Here is a 16,721-nt window from a genome sequence, read left to right on the forward strand (position 1 = left end):
GCAAAAGTTTGGGCACTCTGCATGGTCAGTACTTAGTGACACCCCCTTTGGCAAGTATCACAGCTTGTAAACACCTTCTGTAGCCAGCTAAGTGTCTTTCAATTCTTATTTGGGGGATTTTTGCCCATTCTTCCTTGCAAAAGGCTTCTAGTTCTGTGAGATTCTTGGGCCATCTTGCATGGGCTCTTTTGAGGTCTATCTACAGATTTTCGATGATGTTTAGGTCGGGGGACTATGAGGGCCATGGCAAAACCTTCAGCTTGCGCCTCTTGAGGTAGTCCATTGTGGATTCTGAGGTGTGTTTAGGATCATTATCCTGTTGTAGAAGCCATCCTCTTTTCATCTTCAGCTTTTTTACGGATGGTGTGATGTTTGCTTCCAGAAATTGCTGGTATTTAATTGAATTCATTCTTCCCTCTTCCAGTGAAATGTTCCCCATGCCACTGGCTGCAACACAAGCCCAAAGCATGATCGATCAACCCCCCCCCCCCGCTTAACAGGAGAGGTGTTCTTTTCATGAAATTCTGCACCCTTTTTTCTCCAAACATACCTTTCCTCATAGCCGCCAAAAAGTTCTATTTTAACTTCATCAGTCCACAGGACTTGTTTCCAAAATGCATCAGGCTTGTTTAGATGTTCCTTTGCAAACTTTTGACACTGAATTTTGTGGTGAAGACGCAGGAAAGGTTTTCTTCTGATGACTCTTCCATGAAGGTCATATTTGTGCAGGTGTCGCTGCACAGTAGAACAGTGCACCACCACTCCAGAGTCTGCTAAGTCTTCCTGAAGGTCGTTTGCAGTCAAACGGGGATTTTGATTTGCCTTTCTAGCAATCCTATGAGCAGTTCTCTCGGAAAGTTTCCTTGGTCTTCCAGACCGCAACTTGACCTCCACTGTTCCTGTTAACTGCCATTTCTTGATTACATTATGAACTGAAAACGGCTACCTGAAAATGCTTTGCTATCTTCTTATAGCCTTCTCCTGCTTTGTGGGCATCATTTATTTTAACTTTCAGAGTGCTAGGCAGCTGCTTAGAGGAGCCCATGGCTGCTGATTGTTGGGACAAGGTTTGAGGAGTTCAGGGTATTTATAAAGCTTTGAAATTTGCATCACCTGGCCTTTCCTAATGAGGACTGTGAACAAGCCATAGCCCTAACAAGCTAATTAAGGTCTGAGACCTTGGTAAAAGTTATCTGAGAGCTCAAATCTCTTGGGGTGCCCAAACTTTTGATTGGTGCTCCTTTTTTTCACTTTAAAATTGTACAAAACAAAAATAATACACTAATCTTGCTTAAAATGTTGAAAAGAATGTTTCATCTTTAACTTCATGACTTTTGGAGATCAGTTCATCTTCTACTCACTTAACCATTCACAGTAACAGAAATTTTGACCGGGGTGCCCAAACTTTTGCATGCCACTGTATATCTACTCAGGTGAACAGCTTTTCAGCACCCACCCTGAAAAGTTCAATGAACAAAGGCCCAATCTAATTAATTTCTTCCCAGGAGCCAACTTTGTCAATCATCTCTGCACAACCTCCAATTCAAGCATAATCTTCCTAAAATAAACTTTAATTTATTAGCTCTTATGTTTTAATTATAAGCAATTTTTATATGACCAATCTCTTCCATTTTATATACCAGAAGCTCTTAGGTTGTATTGTTTACTAATTTGCTCTCATTCTCCATCTATTCCTTCTTCAGAATCATTTCTTAATCATTTTTTACTTTCTAAAAATTTCACAATTCTGTGGCCTATTGGTATTCTTTGTATTATAAACATTTTTCCCAAATTTGGCATCATTTCTATTTCAGTTAGAGACAGAATGTGCATCCTTTTTTGTTGAGCCTCTCTTTCTTACTGAAATTTATTTTGCTGACATTTATGAAATATTTCCTGTGCTCATACAGTTGAAACTCCTTTCATTTAAATTTAGACAACAGTTTCAGACACACATTTGTCATCCTCATATTGAACTTGAAATTCTATCATGCTATGCTCACTCTTTCCTAGGGCAGTTTACTATGCAACTATCAATTAATTATATCCAGCTGCATAATAACAAAAATAATTACTCATTGGTTGTTTCCCCCAATGTTCTATGAACTTATCCTCAATGGTACTCATGTCAATTTGATTTATCCAATCCACATGATTAAAGTTGCTTTGAAAACTAGCTAAACCAACTAGATCCCCATCCTTACCAGCTGACAACACAATGGATAGGAATAAATTGAGAAGCAAGAAATGTTGATGCTGGAAAATCTGAAATAAAAATAGTAAATGTCAGTGATACTCAGCAGATAAGATGGCATCTGTGCAGAGATTTCAGGCTAATAATCTTTTATCAGTACTGGAAAAGTGAAGAATAAGTATGATTTTAAATTGCAGGGAGAGTCAGCAATGAAAAAACAAGGGAGAATTCGTCATCGAATTGCTACGAAAGGGTAAAAACCAAGATTATAAAAATTATGTTGCCGTTGTCTTACAGAAGATGTTGAATGCTTATTAAATAAGGTGATGTGTATGGAGAAGACAAAATAGAGGGAAATGAAAGAGAACAGCACAGAGGGAGACAAACACACTGGAAATGAAAGATGCCATAAAATTGAGGAGTTAGGTAAGCTGAATTAACCCAACAGGTGGATGATCTGACATCAGAACATGTCAGTTCAGACATAAACAGGAAAGGCTGTCTGTGTGTCACATGGATAATCTCAGTTTCATATGTTGTCTCAAGCTCTTCTCTCTGCAACTTAAAACAAGCTTGCTTTCTCACTTTTAGATTTCTTTTGAAATATTAACCTGAAACCTGCATGGACAGAAAATTGGCTGACTGGGAGGAGGGAAAGAGTGGGAAGAAAATGACCCATTTCTCATTGACTGCCAGTGTCTAGTGGTGTTTTGCAGGGATTGGTGCTGGGACTACTGCTTCTTTTCACATTCTATACAATGGTTTGGCTGACAGATTGATGGCTTTATGGCTAAGTTTATGGATGACACAAAGATAGGTGGAGGGGCAGGTAGCGTTGAGGATGCAGGGAGTCCGCAAAGGGACTTAAAACAGATTAGAAGAATTGGCAAAGATAGATGGAATATAGTGCAGGGAAGTGTATGGTCATGCACTCTGGTAGAAGGAATAAAGGTGTAGACAATTTTCTAAATGAGGAGAAAATTCAAACAAAAAAAAATCAGATGTCCAAAGGGACTTTGGAGTCCTTGTTAACTTACAGGTTGAGTTGGTGGTATGGAAGTCAAATGCAATGTTAGCATTTATCTTCTAGAGGTCTCTAGAGTATAAATGGATGTAATGCTGAGGCTCTATAAGGCATTGGCCAGATCACACTTGGGAGTATTGTGAGCAGTGTTAGCCCCTTATCTAGGAAAATATGTGCTGGCATTGGAGAGTGTCCAGAGGAGGTTCATGAGAACAATTCAAGGAATGAAAGGGTTAACATATGAGGAGTGTCTGTACTCGTAGGAGTTTGGGGGGGGGCGGGATCTCAGTGAAAGGCCGAGATACAGTGGAAAGAATGTTTCTGATGGTGGGGGAGCCTAGGACAAGAGGGCACTGCCTCAAAATAGAGGGACGTCCATTTAGAACAAATACTAGGAGGAATTTCTCAATAGGCTGAATAGCCTAATTCTACTCCTATGTCTTATGAAACATCACTCCACTGATATTGATTTATACTGTTTTCCAGTATTTTCTGTTTTAATTTTAAAGAGACTGCCTGTTTTTACAAAATTCAACATAATTAACATTTACATATTACAAATTATTATAACACAAAACACTCAGCAATACACAATTTAAATGTATTAAATTCCTTTAAATTAATTTTAATTTAGCTATCTTCTGATTCTTGCTACTGTTTGCCTCCATTCAGGTGAATAAGCCTAGTGTTCCTGCAGAGGAATTCCTTAGGACAAGTGAGAAATATGGAAGTTTGCACTACTCCCCAAGATATTATTGCATCAAATGTAGTAGCTCTGTTCATGACAACTGGCTGTCAGAAGTTTGGGACTTGTGACTGGACTAGAATCTCTAACTTAGATGCAGGTGCAAAGGTAGATGCTAATGGGTTTAGTGCTGATTTTATGAATTAAAAAAAAAGATTTATGTCAAATGAGTCTTATGGAAGTGTGAAAAATCTTTTTTCTGATGATTTTTGAATCTAAAATTGCAAAACATATTATCTTAAGTTTAAAAATTTGTTTCTCTAGTTTTGTCATTTGAACATGCAACCTAAATAATCTGGAGACAGGTACATTCCAACTATAGTGCTGTCTACACAAATGTATGTCAATGATGCATAATTTTATTTCTCTGTTGTCACCCTAGTTCCTATAGCTGACTTCCTCTTTGATTCCCTTGGATGGGAAACTTGGAATGCAAATTATTTCTTTGAGTAAATCAAGAGCAATAATAAAGCTTCCTCTTTATTTGCGCCAACTAACCTTTTCTGATCTATTGAGCTAGACCAACAGAGGCTCAAAATGTACAGTTCATTATCTGTTTAAAATCTATGAATCTATTGGCTCTGTTGCTGACATGCAAATTATATCACATCAAATCTCCATGACATCTGTAGATTTAATGATCCAAGACAGTTCCAAAAATTACACCTTCACTTTTGGCCATGAAGCTAGCTACCAAAGGGCAAAGAGAAATAGCCCTGGGCATATACTACATCCCAGTTGCAAAACAGATAATCAGAATTCTTGGAAGGATGATAAACTACTGGATATTCCTGAAGAATCTGTGTAGGAGATAGCTCCATGTTCAAACTTATCTACCAAATGCCTGCAAAATTCAACTTAATGATAAGGGCCGCTTGTGGAAATTTGCTTCTGAAATATGAAGCTCTCCAAATTGTCCTTGGATTTACTACTGCAATTAGGCATCTTTGAAAACAATAGAGTTTATTATTTTGGTCATATTTGCAATATACTTCAGAGAGAAATTATGACATTTTCAAGGAAGTGCCATTAAAAAGCCAGCAATTTCAACAGGCACCAACAATGGCCTTAAACAGCTGATTTTACAGGGACTCTGTTGATTAAATGCCTCATCCTTCATTAACTTAAAAATTAATCCCTCTCACTCTGCCCAGGGTATGCCATCTGTTATGTTCTATTCAGGCCACCAGCTTCCTGTTGACTGCAACACAGTGAAGAGAAGATGCTTTTTCTTCTATATCTCAGAAGCCAATATTATTCTCAGGCTATAATCAATACATTTCAAACTTGTTTCACCTTCTGTTTTAATGTAGCTATATTGTACATTTGTAGCTAGAAGTCACAAATAAATAGTTGCATATACATTTATAAAATAATTTTGGCACATTTTGGCTTCTCACAATTACAAACGTACTTGTACCAACATTATTACACAAAATTTCCTTGTTTTGTTTAAAAAAAGAGCAATTTCTGATTATTGCATCAATACGCATCACAGGAAATTACACCAGATTAGGTTTTCATATGTTCCGAATGCGTATTTAGGTAGGGCACCACCCTGTGCCCAACCAGACCACAAATCCCCTCTCCTCATGTCAGTCTGTGGAATGCTTGCTCATCCCTGAACAAGGCCTTTGCTGTTCATGAGGTCACTGGGATTGGCAAGTATAACTGTGAAATTAAGAGAAATGTGCGTCACACATAAACACTCCCTGCCAACTACCACTGCCTCTCCAGACTACAACTTTTTTACACTACCACTGACTGAAGTATAATTATAGAATCAAGGGACACCTTGACTCTCCTTTACAACTCTGGTACCTTCTGATGAGCATTTCACAGCTTTGATTTAAAAGCATACTCTATTGCATCAGCTTCTGTAGTTAATTAAATATTCCTTTGAAGTCAATAGATTGAAGTCTTTAATGTTCTTCTGTTCATTATTTAACTTAGAACTTCACTAAACTACTATAGGGCTTGATAGGCACTGTGACTGTAATTTAAAAAAATCAGGGAAGCTTCTTCAACATTTTTACATGTTATTCTTGAATTCGGAGAACTGGCACTGCTTACCATTCCTTAGCAATGTTCACTGTAAATAAACACCTGCTATTATTTTAACACAAATTCATTCTTATGGCTTTCTGATTCTGTGTGAGATAAGGAAATGTGATTTACCAGTTTTAGTGATGGAGCCAGCCAGATGTCAGTCTGCCTTAACATAAATAAACTAAGTTTTAAGAGTTTGTATTTATAATAAATTTTCAATGTAGTTAGCAAGACTTCTATGCCTTAGGAGTCATACACCACACAAACAATATTTTAAATGGTGGAAAATACAAATTATAAACAGCAACAATATAATTGATTAAAATCAACTAATTTGATAACATCAGCATGTCCATTATGAGACTACACTGTACCCCATTTATATTTCATATATCAGTGCATGTAAGACTATTAGATATCTTTTATAATTACTATTCATTGGGAATAATGTTCTTTATGGTAGCATACTGTTCTCTGTTAAAAGCAGGTTAACTTGCATCGCATAACCATTTAACTACATAGAAGCAGCCAAGTTATACCAACATGTTCTTCAGTGGAATGAACTTTACTCAAGAAAAGATTGCCCTCAGTATTTAAGCTTTCAGCTGGTTCTGCAGGATCTTAGTTTTTGAGGTAGCCTCTACCCAAATCCAGTTCTATATGTAACATGCTGTAAGGTTTCACTGATAATGTAATGGTTTCTCTGTAGCAGCAATGTTTGGGTTATGACTAGAGATAATGGGGTTTAGAATGCTATTGTTCTTTCTTGTGAGTCTGGAAGAGAGATTTTCGGGGTCTTTTGCCGGGGAGAGATGAAGAGAGAAGACGCAAATGGAGAGAGTTGGTAGACCGCTGGATGGGGTGGACTTGGAGCGAGGGTCCGAAGGGCAGCAACGACCAGAGGAGGTCGATGGTGGATGACCGGCTTATCAGTGAGCTCCAACATTGCGCAATAGACCGTTTCATAAGATTGGGCCCTTTTTTCTTTTTTCCCGTTTTCTTTACTAACCCTATAGTTAAAGTAAGAATTATAAAGCTTAATTGTTTAGTCGAATATTGTGTACTATCTGTTATTTCAGGATACTGATTTGTTACATGGGACACATTGCGCAGCATCCACCCAAACGAGATTCTTAAGTTTGGCCGGGCCAGGGGCTGTCACCCTCTATATTAAGCCGCTAGTAAAAGCGAGAGTTACAATTGTGGGGGCTACGTTCGGGATTGATTCCGCTGGATGCTGTGTGATTACCCTGAGAAATGAACTAGTGGGGCAGATATTTGTACACCGGATGAATTGTTAGTTTGCCTGTTAAGTACTGTTAAAATTGCGATTGTGGGCGCAGGTTTGATAAAATGGTGCTGCAGCTTTCGTTTTAATGCAGACTAGCGCTGAGGTAGCGGTAGCTGGGGGTGGAGATTTCAAAGGAGAGAGGGGAAAGAGTGGTTGGATTTGGAATGTCTAATTCGTCCACGTCCCCCAGTGAAGAGTGAGAATTCTGAGTTAGCATCCGCCCTTGCTTCTCTGGCGAATAAATGGAAAAATCAGATTCAAAGTCCCAGCTATGGCAGGCTCTGCCTATTCTCTGGAATAACGCCCACCCCCAAAGGGGAGGAGGAGTATGAGACTTGGGCGGACCAGACCTCCAAGTTGTTAGATGAGTGGCAGTGCACTGATGACATTAAGTGACAGAGATTGGTTGGAAGTTTGCATGGGCAGGCCGATGACATTGTGAGAGCTATCAGGATGAAATATCCGTTAGCGACAGCTGTCAATTACGTGCAAGCACTGGACAATGCCAATGGAGCTCATGGTGGGGTTTCAGAACATGCGTCAGGTGAAGGGGGAGAAACTTTCTGCTTTTATTTTTCAGCTAGAGAGGCAGCTAAATTGCTTGCAGCGCAGAGGGGTCATTCAGGCGGCTGAGGAGGATCAGTTAAGAATGGGCCAGATAGCCAGGGGCGCCCAGTCCCATGACCTAATTGCTTGGGGTCTCTGAATTTCTCATAAGATATGCCCCCTTCCATCTTTTGTTGAGCTGATCAGAGAGGTACAGGAAGAGCAGAACGTGGAGGAGGCGCGGGAAGACTCCATCAGCAGGGTACAGTCCTCGGTAGTCGTCCCGTGGTGAAGTGACCACGGGTAGCCTATCCCGGGGAGCAGTAGAGGAGATTGTGGCAGAGTTGAGAATGCAAATATGTCGGCTGTTATCAGTGGGTGTGACCCTCCCCATATGATGGAGCTGATGGGGGGGGGGGGGATTCCCCAAGGGGACGAACAATGCGGAGGGTTGCTGGCAACAGCTATCACGCCAGAAGGAGAGTGAGCTCCTGGGTACCTCAGCAGAGGGAGTCGTTGGGAAAACTTAGAGGAGATCCAGTGAGGGAATGGCCTGGTGTCCCTGGGGGAACATGTTCCCAGCAATGTACTAAGGAACCCCCGAAAGCGAAAGGCCCCAATCCTGAAGGCTTAGTAGGTCCATGCTCCAGTGTGTCGCTATGAATAGGGGGTACTTATGCTGAAGCCATACTTGACACCGGATCGCAGGTCACGTTGTTGTACCGTTTGTTTTACAACCAGTATCTGAAGCATTTACCATTGACACCATTCAGGGCACTGGAGTTCTGGGGGCTTAGTGCTAGTGATTATCCATACGACAGTTATTTGTCAGTTAAGTTCTCGGAGGCCGATGTGGGAGCATCTGAGGTCCTTGATACATTGGTGCTGGGATGTCCGGACCCAGTTGAGAAGGGCAGCGTTTCAGTTCTGGTGGGGACCAACACCCCTCTTGTGAAGAGGCTCACGGGGGCCTGCAAGGAGAAGGCTGGCGAGAGCTTTCTGGGAACACTGTCCATGCGCCCGGTGTTTCAAGATGCTTTTGAGGAAGTGCGTGGCTGCATCAGGCTGGATACCAAATTTAGATGAGGGACTGTGTGGTTCACCCCATCGAAGCCAACGGTAGTACGGCCCAGGGAACTGGCGGGAGTGATGGGGATCCCCAAATTTCCCGGAGTGCCTGAGACCACAAGGAGGAGTCGGAATTTCCTGCTGGGGTACTGGTAAGGCTCGAATTACAGAAGCCCTCGGTTGTACAGGCAAGCAGGATGGCAGTGATTGTCAGGAACACTACGAAGAGGAAGGTCACCTTCTAGCGGGGGATGCCCCTGGTGCATTTGTTCCAGTGACGGTAATGTCTAGTGTCCCTGTGAGACACGCCAAGGAGAAACTACTGGAAAAAGCGGGGGGGAAAGTTGACCGCTGAGTCATTCAACTTCAGGGACTCCCTGGTTCCTGTGGGTTGGAAGAAGAAATTGGTAGAGAAGATGTTGAAGCTGGAAGGTGTCTTTTCCACTGATGAGTTTGATGTGGGTTGTTCCAAGAGCATGCGTCACACTATCCAGGTGACTGAGGGTACCCTGTTCAGAGAAAGGTCGTGGCGACTGGCCCCTGCAGAGGTGGAGGAAGTTCGGCAGCATTTGTGAAAGTTGAAGGAAGCTGGGGTCATCACAGAGTCCCGAAGCCCCTATGCGTCTCCAATAGTAGTGGCCCAAAAGAAGAATGGGAAGGTACGGATGTGTGTGGACTATAGGACTCTGAACAGGCACACCATCCCTGACCAGTATACTGTCCCAAGGATTGAAGACATGCTGGCCTGTCTGAGTGGTGCGAAGTGGTTCAGTGTGCTGGACTTGAGGGGTGGATATTACCAGATCCCCATCAGTGAGGCTGACAAAGAGAAAACAACATTTATATGTCCCCTGGGATTTTTCCAGTGTGAAAGGGCCCAGGGCATCTCAGGAGCTCCTGCAACCTTCCAGTGGGTCATGGAGAAGAGGGTGGGGAATATGAACTTGCCTGAGGTATTGGTATATCTGGATGACCTCACAGTATTTGGATCCACCTTGGAAGAACATGAAGCGAGGCTGCTGAAGGTGCTGGGCTGCCTGAAAGCTGAAGTGCCAGTTCTGCCAAATGTCTGTTAGCTATGTTGGGCACATAGTCTCACGGATTGGGGTAGCTACAGACCCAGCTAAGATCGAGGCGGTTACCATTTGGCCAAGACCCCAGACTGTGAGCGCTCTGCGCTCGTTCCTCGGGTTCTGTGGTTACTATCGGAGGTCTGTGAAAGGTTACGCGAAAGTGAGTCACCCTTTGAATCAGCTTCTATGCGTTTACTTCCCTTGGGGAAGAAAGGGACATTTGGGGGTGGAAAAGACTTATGGATTGCTCAGAGACCGATTTTACTGGCCCTGAATGAAGTCGGAGGTCAAAGAATACTGCAAATCTATATTCAATGCATACGGCGGAAGATACTGCCTACGCGGGCAGCTCCCTTGTCCCACCTGCAGAATGCGGAACCTCTGGACCTGGTGTGTGTGTGTATTTCCTGTCAATAGAACCCGATGCCAGCAACACGGCAAATGTCTTAGTCATCATGGACCACTACACCAGATATGCTCAGGCTTTTCCTACCAAGGACCAGAGGGTGTCTACGGTGGCAAAAGTGTTATAGGAGAAGTATTTCATTTATTATGGCCTTCCCAGGCGAATACATAGTGATCAGGGATGGGGTTTCAAGAGCAGACTCATCCATGAGATACTGGGCATGCTTGGAGTCGAGGACCACACCCTATTACCCGCAAGGTGATCCCCAGCCAGAGAGCTTTAATTGGACCTTGCTAGACATGCTTGGGACCCTGGAGATCAGCAAGAGCAGGTGGAGTCAACATATTGGTACGAAATGAAGCTACTGGTACTTGCCATATTATCTGATGTTTGGGCACGAGGCAAGGTTACCCATTGAACTTTGCCTTGGGACTGACAAGGGTGACTTACCATCGAAGACTTATCTGAAGTATGGGTCTGACATGAGAAGAGAGCTGAAAAGGGCTTTTGAATTAGCCGGGGTTGCGGGTGCCAAGCAGAATCAAGGGAATAAGAAGAGGTATGATCAAAAGGGGAGGTTCTCCCAACTCAAGCTGGGAGACAGAGTCCTCATAAGAAATTTGGGGTTACCTGGAAAGCATAAGTTGGCTGACCGCTGGGCGGCTACGCCGAGTCAGATGCCCAAGCTTCCAGTTTTCCGGATGAAACCAGAGGATGGAAATGGGCCTGTCAAGATTCTTCATCAGAACCACTCGATTGCCCCTGGGACAAAAGGTAAACCCAGAGCCGACTTGGAGCCTACACCTAGTAAGAGGACTCTGTGGAAACATGTGGTGACTACTGGGCCCCCAACATGCGAGGTTAGGCTGGCCCCCACCCGAGAGGGATACTGATTCAGAGGGTGAGGACCTGGATGTGTGGTATATGCTGCCTTTTGCTAACTCTCCATTGATTGAGGAAGAGACTCCCGGCCCTTCTCCCATTGAGGCAGGTGAAGTCGGGGGAGGGGGGGGTGCTATCTGTGGGCAGCCTGGGATGCAGTGGGACTCTGCAGGGGAGGAAGCGGGGTTTAATTATGGGACAGAGGGCTCCGAGTTGCAGGTGGGCACGAGGGATAGGTTGGGGGAGGCCTTGCCAGGTAGACCAGAAGTATCCCCAGCAGTATCAGAAGCTGAAGAGTTAGGTGAGGGGGTGCGGAGGTCTCAGAGAATTAGGAGACCACCAGATAGGTTGGCCTACATAGCACCAGGGGAACAGAGTGTGACCCCTACTGTGTTGGGGAGATATGTCACTGCCTTTTACACCTGGATTGGGCTTTGTGTTTTGTAGGAAGGGATGGCAAATTATCTCAACGTCATGAGGACATGACTAAATTTGGTGGGGGGGAAAGAGTGTAACATGCTAGGTTTCTCTATAGCAGCAAGAGATTATGACCAGAGATAACAGGGTTTGGAATGCTGTTGTTCTTTCTTGTGAGTCTGGAAGAGAAATTTTCGTGGTCTTTTGCTGGGGAGAGATGAGGAGAGAAGACACAAATGGAGAGAGTTGGTAGATTGCCGGATGGGATGGACTTAGAGCGAGGATCCGAAGGGCAGTGACGATCGGAGGAGGTCGATGGTGGATGACCGGCTTATCAGTGAGCTCCAACTTTGCGCAACAGACTGTTGAATAAGATCGGGCCCTTTTTCTTTTTTTTTTGTTTTCTTTAGTAACCCTATAGTTAAAGTAAGAATTATAAAGCTTAATCGTTTAATTGCATATTGTGTACTGTTCGTTATTTCGGGGTACTGATTTGTAACAGGGACACATTGCGCAGCATCCACCGAAACAAAATTTTTTACGTTTGGCCGGGCCAGGGGCTATCACCCCCTATATTAAGCTGCTAGCCGAAGCAAGAGTTACACATAGATGCTTGAAGATAGTGAAGGTTAAAATGCAAATCAATATCTTGAAAGAACAGCCTCATTAAAAGCAAACATAGTGTAAAAGTGATACAGACCAATCCAAATTTAATTAACGTAATTCCCATTGTTCATTTTCTCCCTTATTGTACTTTCTTGAAGTCCTCTTTATATACCTCTGTCACTATATTTCCTCTATACTGGTGCTGCACAAGGCTGGACATTCAGTGAGCAAGTCTATTAAGTGATATACTAGAATATTTCCAGGGATAAGGAATTTTGGCCATAAAGTTGGACGGATGAAGTTGAGACCGTTTCTCTTGGAGAATAGAATGTCGAGAGGAGATCATATCTGTTTTCACACTCGTTTCTCTTATAGCCCCACAGTGCTTTTTATTCATTGCTCCTTGTTCAGCAAACCATCTAGCAACAGCTTCTAGTTATTCTACCTAAACTTGTCATGATCTTGCAAAGCTCTCTCAAACCCCTTCATAATGCTGCATTCTCCAAGAGGACCAGTCAACTTCTCATCTAACTTTATAGCTAAAGTCCCTAGTTTCTGGAAATATTCTAGTAATCTCTTTTGTAATCTCTCTGGGACCTTCACAACGTTCCTACCGCACTTTGGTCAAAAAAGACATAATACTTCAGTGATTCTGCTTTAAAATTCTGTGCCTTATTTATGAAGCACATACTGCCACTTTCGAAGGTTTATGCATAGGTACACAGAGGCCCTTTGGTTTCTGCATGAGCTACAGAACAGTGCCATTTAGTAGTGTTGTTTATGCCAAAACTTAACACCTAACACTGTTTTGCATAAATTTCACCTGCCACTTGCCAATCCTTTTAGCCCATCTATATCCTCTTGTAATCTTTAACACCCCTACTTATTGATCACAACAGCCCCAAGTTTCATACTGCCTGAAAAAAATATACTCACATCCAAATCATTTACATGTAACACAAAAGGCTATGATCCTAATATCAATTCCTGTGGAATACTTTTGTCTACCATTTTCGAATGTTGTTGTTCCTTTCCTCGCCCTGTGGCGCATTGGGTGGCAACCTTGCTGTTTCTTTGGGATTTTTGTCTGCTTTTTTTTTTATGAGGCCAAGTTGCTAACTTGACGCTCAACCCAGCACGGATGGGAAGTGTGAATGTCACTACACCACTGGCCAGCTATTCACTAATACATAAAACAGTAATTTACCATATTATATCCTGCTGTTTTTGAGAGAAATCTTTCGTTAATCCATGCTGCCAACAGACCTCAATTTTATGAACCAACCTTTAACATCTTTAAAATTTATTAAGTTACTTCTGAAAATCTACACACTTACACTTAATGCATAATCTTCTGCAACTTCATCAAAAAGAAAATCTGGGTTGTCCCACAAAATTTACTTTTAATAAATGCTTGTTTGTTGTCCTTTATTAATTGCATATAATTTTTTTCAGTTATTGTTTCTAAATGTTTCCTCATCCCCAGAGTTCAACATTTGTGGTCGTTAACCATGCTCTTATACTCATGTTGAACAAGGGTGCCAAGGGTGTCTTCTGGAACCTACCATGTACCTAGGGAGAACAAGAAAATGAAGGCAAGCTGTTCTACAATTACCAGCCACACCTCCCACAGCATCCTAGGATGCATCCCAATTAGATTAGGTGACCTATTTACATTAAGTCTACTAATACAGGCCTTCTAATACTTACTGAACAATATCCATCTCATATTTTTATCTGTTTTACACCCACTTCTATGGGAAGATTGGGAACATGCTCTTCCTTGTACTCCTTATCGAGTACATGTTAGCTGTCTAATTTCTTCACTCTTGCCTCTACCGTTATGGGTCAGGTTACTTGCTTGGTCTCTAGTTGGTCATAGCTGTCCTTAGTAACCACTCAATTTCAATATTAACTATTGATAAATTCTCATTTTTTTTATTACCTATTTTGTATTTCATTCACTTCATCTCATGTGTGTCATTCACTCTTTGCTTCATATTTTCTCCCCCTTTTGATAATTAGAGATGTGGCTTTAACTCCACCGCTGAGATAAAGTTCTAGAAATTGCAATGCACTCAACATGCATTAAAATAGCAATGGATGGGGCCAGTCGTGGAAGAATTTAGTCCACCATACTCTGCTAGATAGGAACCTTACCCTTACCTATGCAAAGTCCATTCTACAAGAACATTAGGTGGCATATTGGGAATGGATGGAGATATATGGGGAGGAGAGAGTTGATCTATTGAGACTTAAATTGGGATAGGAGGTGGTGGGCAGAATAGGTGATGGAGAAACTATTGGCAGAGAGATATTCATAGGGTGCAAGTATGTGGGACGGAGAGGGGATGAAAACACATCCAAACACTTCAGAGTTTAGAGCAACACACACTAAATGTTGGAGGAACTCAGCAGGTCAGGTAGTATCTATGGAGAGGAACAAACAATTGACATTTTGATCTGAGACCCTTCATTTGGAATACTGACTGTTTCATACCTCTCCATAGATGCTGCCTGGCCTGCTGAGTTCCTCTAGCATTGTGTGTGTGTGTGTGTGTTGCTCTGTGTGTTTATACATTAGAGTTTATATTTGGCCAGACCTAACCGTAACATTGCATAAGATCAAGAGTAGCACAAAATAAACAAGGTTCAAATCCTTTCACTCACCAGGTCAGTGTCATCAAACATTAGGTAATATTTCTTCACTGCCTCACTATAAGTCTTTGGTTCAGCGACACAGCTTGAATTTAGATCTTTCTCCTTCGTGGAAGATTTTTTATGGATTTTGGTCTCCTTCTCTTCTTGATTTGAACTTCCAGTTGAAATGCTGCTGACAGCATTGTGATCAACAAGGTCAGCTTTATAAATAGGCTGCACAAAGATAATGGTCATTAAGCAAGAGTACAGCAAAATAAGGAATCAAGAGTGTTCTTAAGTATGTTTTTAAAATTGCATATGAATTTGGAGTATCTTTAATTTCCAAATCCAATCCTGAGTGAATGGATGGTGTCTTTTTTCCTACTGTTGGCTGTAAGAGGTCTTTGTAAAACTATTTATAATCTTAAAATAATTCCTCACAGGTCTTCACTTAGAGCATGTACCAGTGAGGACAAGTAGGAAACTTGGGATCATTGTTACCTGTGCATATTAAATATAGCACTATTTCAAAATTATCCTTACTTACTAGAAAGCACTTGTATGGACAATCGTATTTTACTGCCCAACTAACATTCACATACAAGACCATAAGACACCGGAGCAGAATTAAGCCATTTGGCCCATCACATCTGCTTTTTATCATTGTTGATCCAACTTTCCTCTTAGCCCCAGTCTCCTGCCTTCTCTCTGCAACCCTCCATACCCTGACCAATCAAGAATCTATCAACCTCTACCTTAAATATACATAAAGACTTGGCCTCCACATCTGCCTGTGGCAAAGTATTCCACGGATTCACCACTCTCTGGTTGAAGAAATTCCTCATCTCCGTTCTATTCTGAGGCTGTGTCCAGTGGTCTTAGACTCTCCCACAATAGGAAATATACTCCCCACGTCCAATCTAACAAGGCCATTCACCATTTGATAGGTTTCAATGAGGTCACCCTTTATTCTTCTGAATTTTAGTGAATACAGGCCCAGATCTATCAGACTCTCTTCATATGACAAATCATTCAATCCTGGAATTAAGGATCAATATCAAGGATCTAAGTGTAAAACACAATTGCCCTTAGAAAACAAAGAAGCATATCTCAAAATATAATTTAAATTTTAAGGCTATATAAAATGCAAGAAAAAAAATGAATATTTAACTTGTTTTTCTTTTTTGCATTTCTTATCTGTTAATATTTGCACAATATAACTTACACACTGGTCCTAGTAAAGTATTCCGTATACTATGGTCTCATACACGTAGAAATTATTCGTTTGTGAAAATCACAAGGACTGATGGACCTAATGAAATTTAAAATTCCGACACATTATAAAATAATTTTACATTGATTTATGTTAATTTAGTCCAAAGAACTTCTATTTCTAATATACCATAAGAAATTTGCAGAACTTTTTTGATGCTTGCTGACTGAATAGTGTAAATTTCAGGGTAATGCCGAATGACCATATTTCTCAGACTTTTTCAATGACATTTTCTGACAATTTAGACTGGCCAACTGAAAATTTACGGTATAACAACTTGCTCTGGAGATTATGATGATACAGCCCAACCTTAAATAGCTCTAAAATGAATTCTTTTTTTTTTGGGGGGGGGGAGTACGCAACAGATGTGAAATCACATTAAATAAGTGTATATTTGATGATTAAATATTATTTGGAAACCTCCACCAAGCAAAATTTCTATATCAGCAACTTAAAAATATGAACAGAACTAACTGGCTCTTGAACTAGAGGGTATAACTTCACTCA

At 41.5% G+C, this 16,721-nt stretch overlaps 1 protein-coding gene across 2 annotated transcripts in view; it reads right to left on the reverse strand.

Moving 5' to 3' along the window:
- gtf3c2 (general transcription factor IIIC, polypeptide 2, beta) overlaps nt 1-16,721 on the reverse strand; it is a 115,111-nt gene that overhangs the window by 16,033 nt on the left and 82,357 nt on the right. The window contains exon 16 of one of the 2 annotated variants that reach the window (XM_063035855.1): nt 14,972-15,175. In XM_063035855.1, coding sequence (XP_062891925.1) covers nt 14,972-15,175 — 204 coding nt within the window. Of the gene's footprint in view, nt 1-14,971; nt 15,176-16,196; nt 16,254-16,721 lie in introns of those variants that run through there. The other variant, XM_063035862.1, reaches the window with a different exon arrangement.

The sequence above is a fragment of the Mobula hypostoma genome, chromosome 2, assembly GCF_963921235.1.
Source record: "Mobula hypostoma chromosome 2, sMobHyp1.1, whole genome shotgun sequence".
Lineage (NCBI taxonomy): Eukaryota > Metazoa > Chordata > Chondrichthyes > Myliobatiformes > Myliobatidae > Mobula > Mobula hypostoma.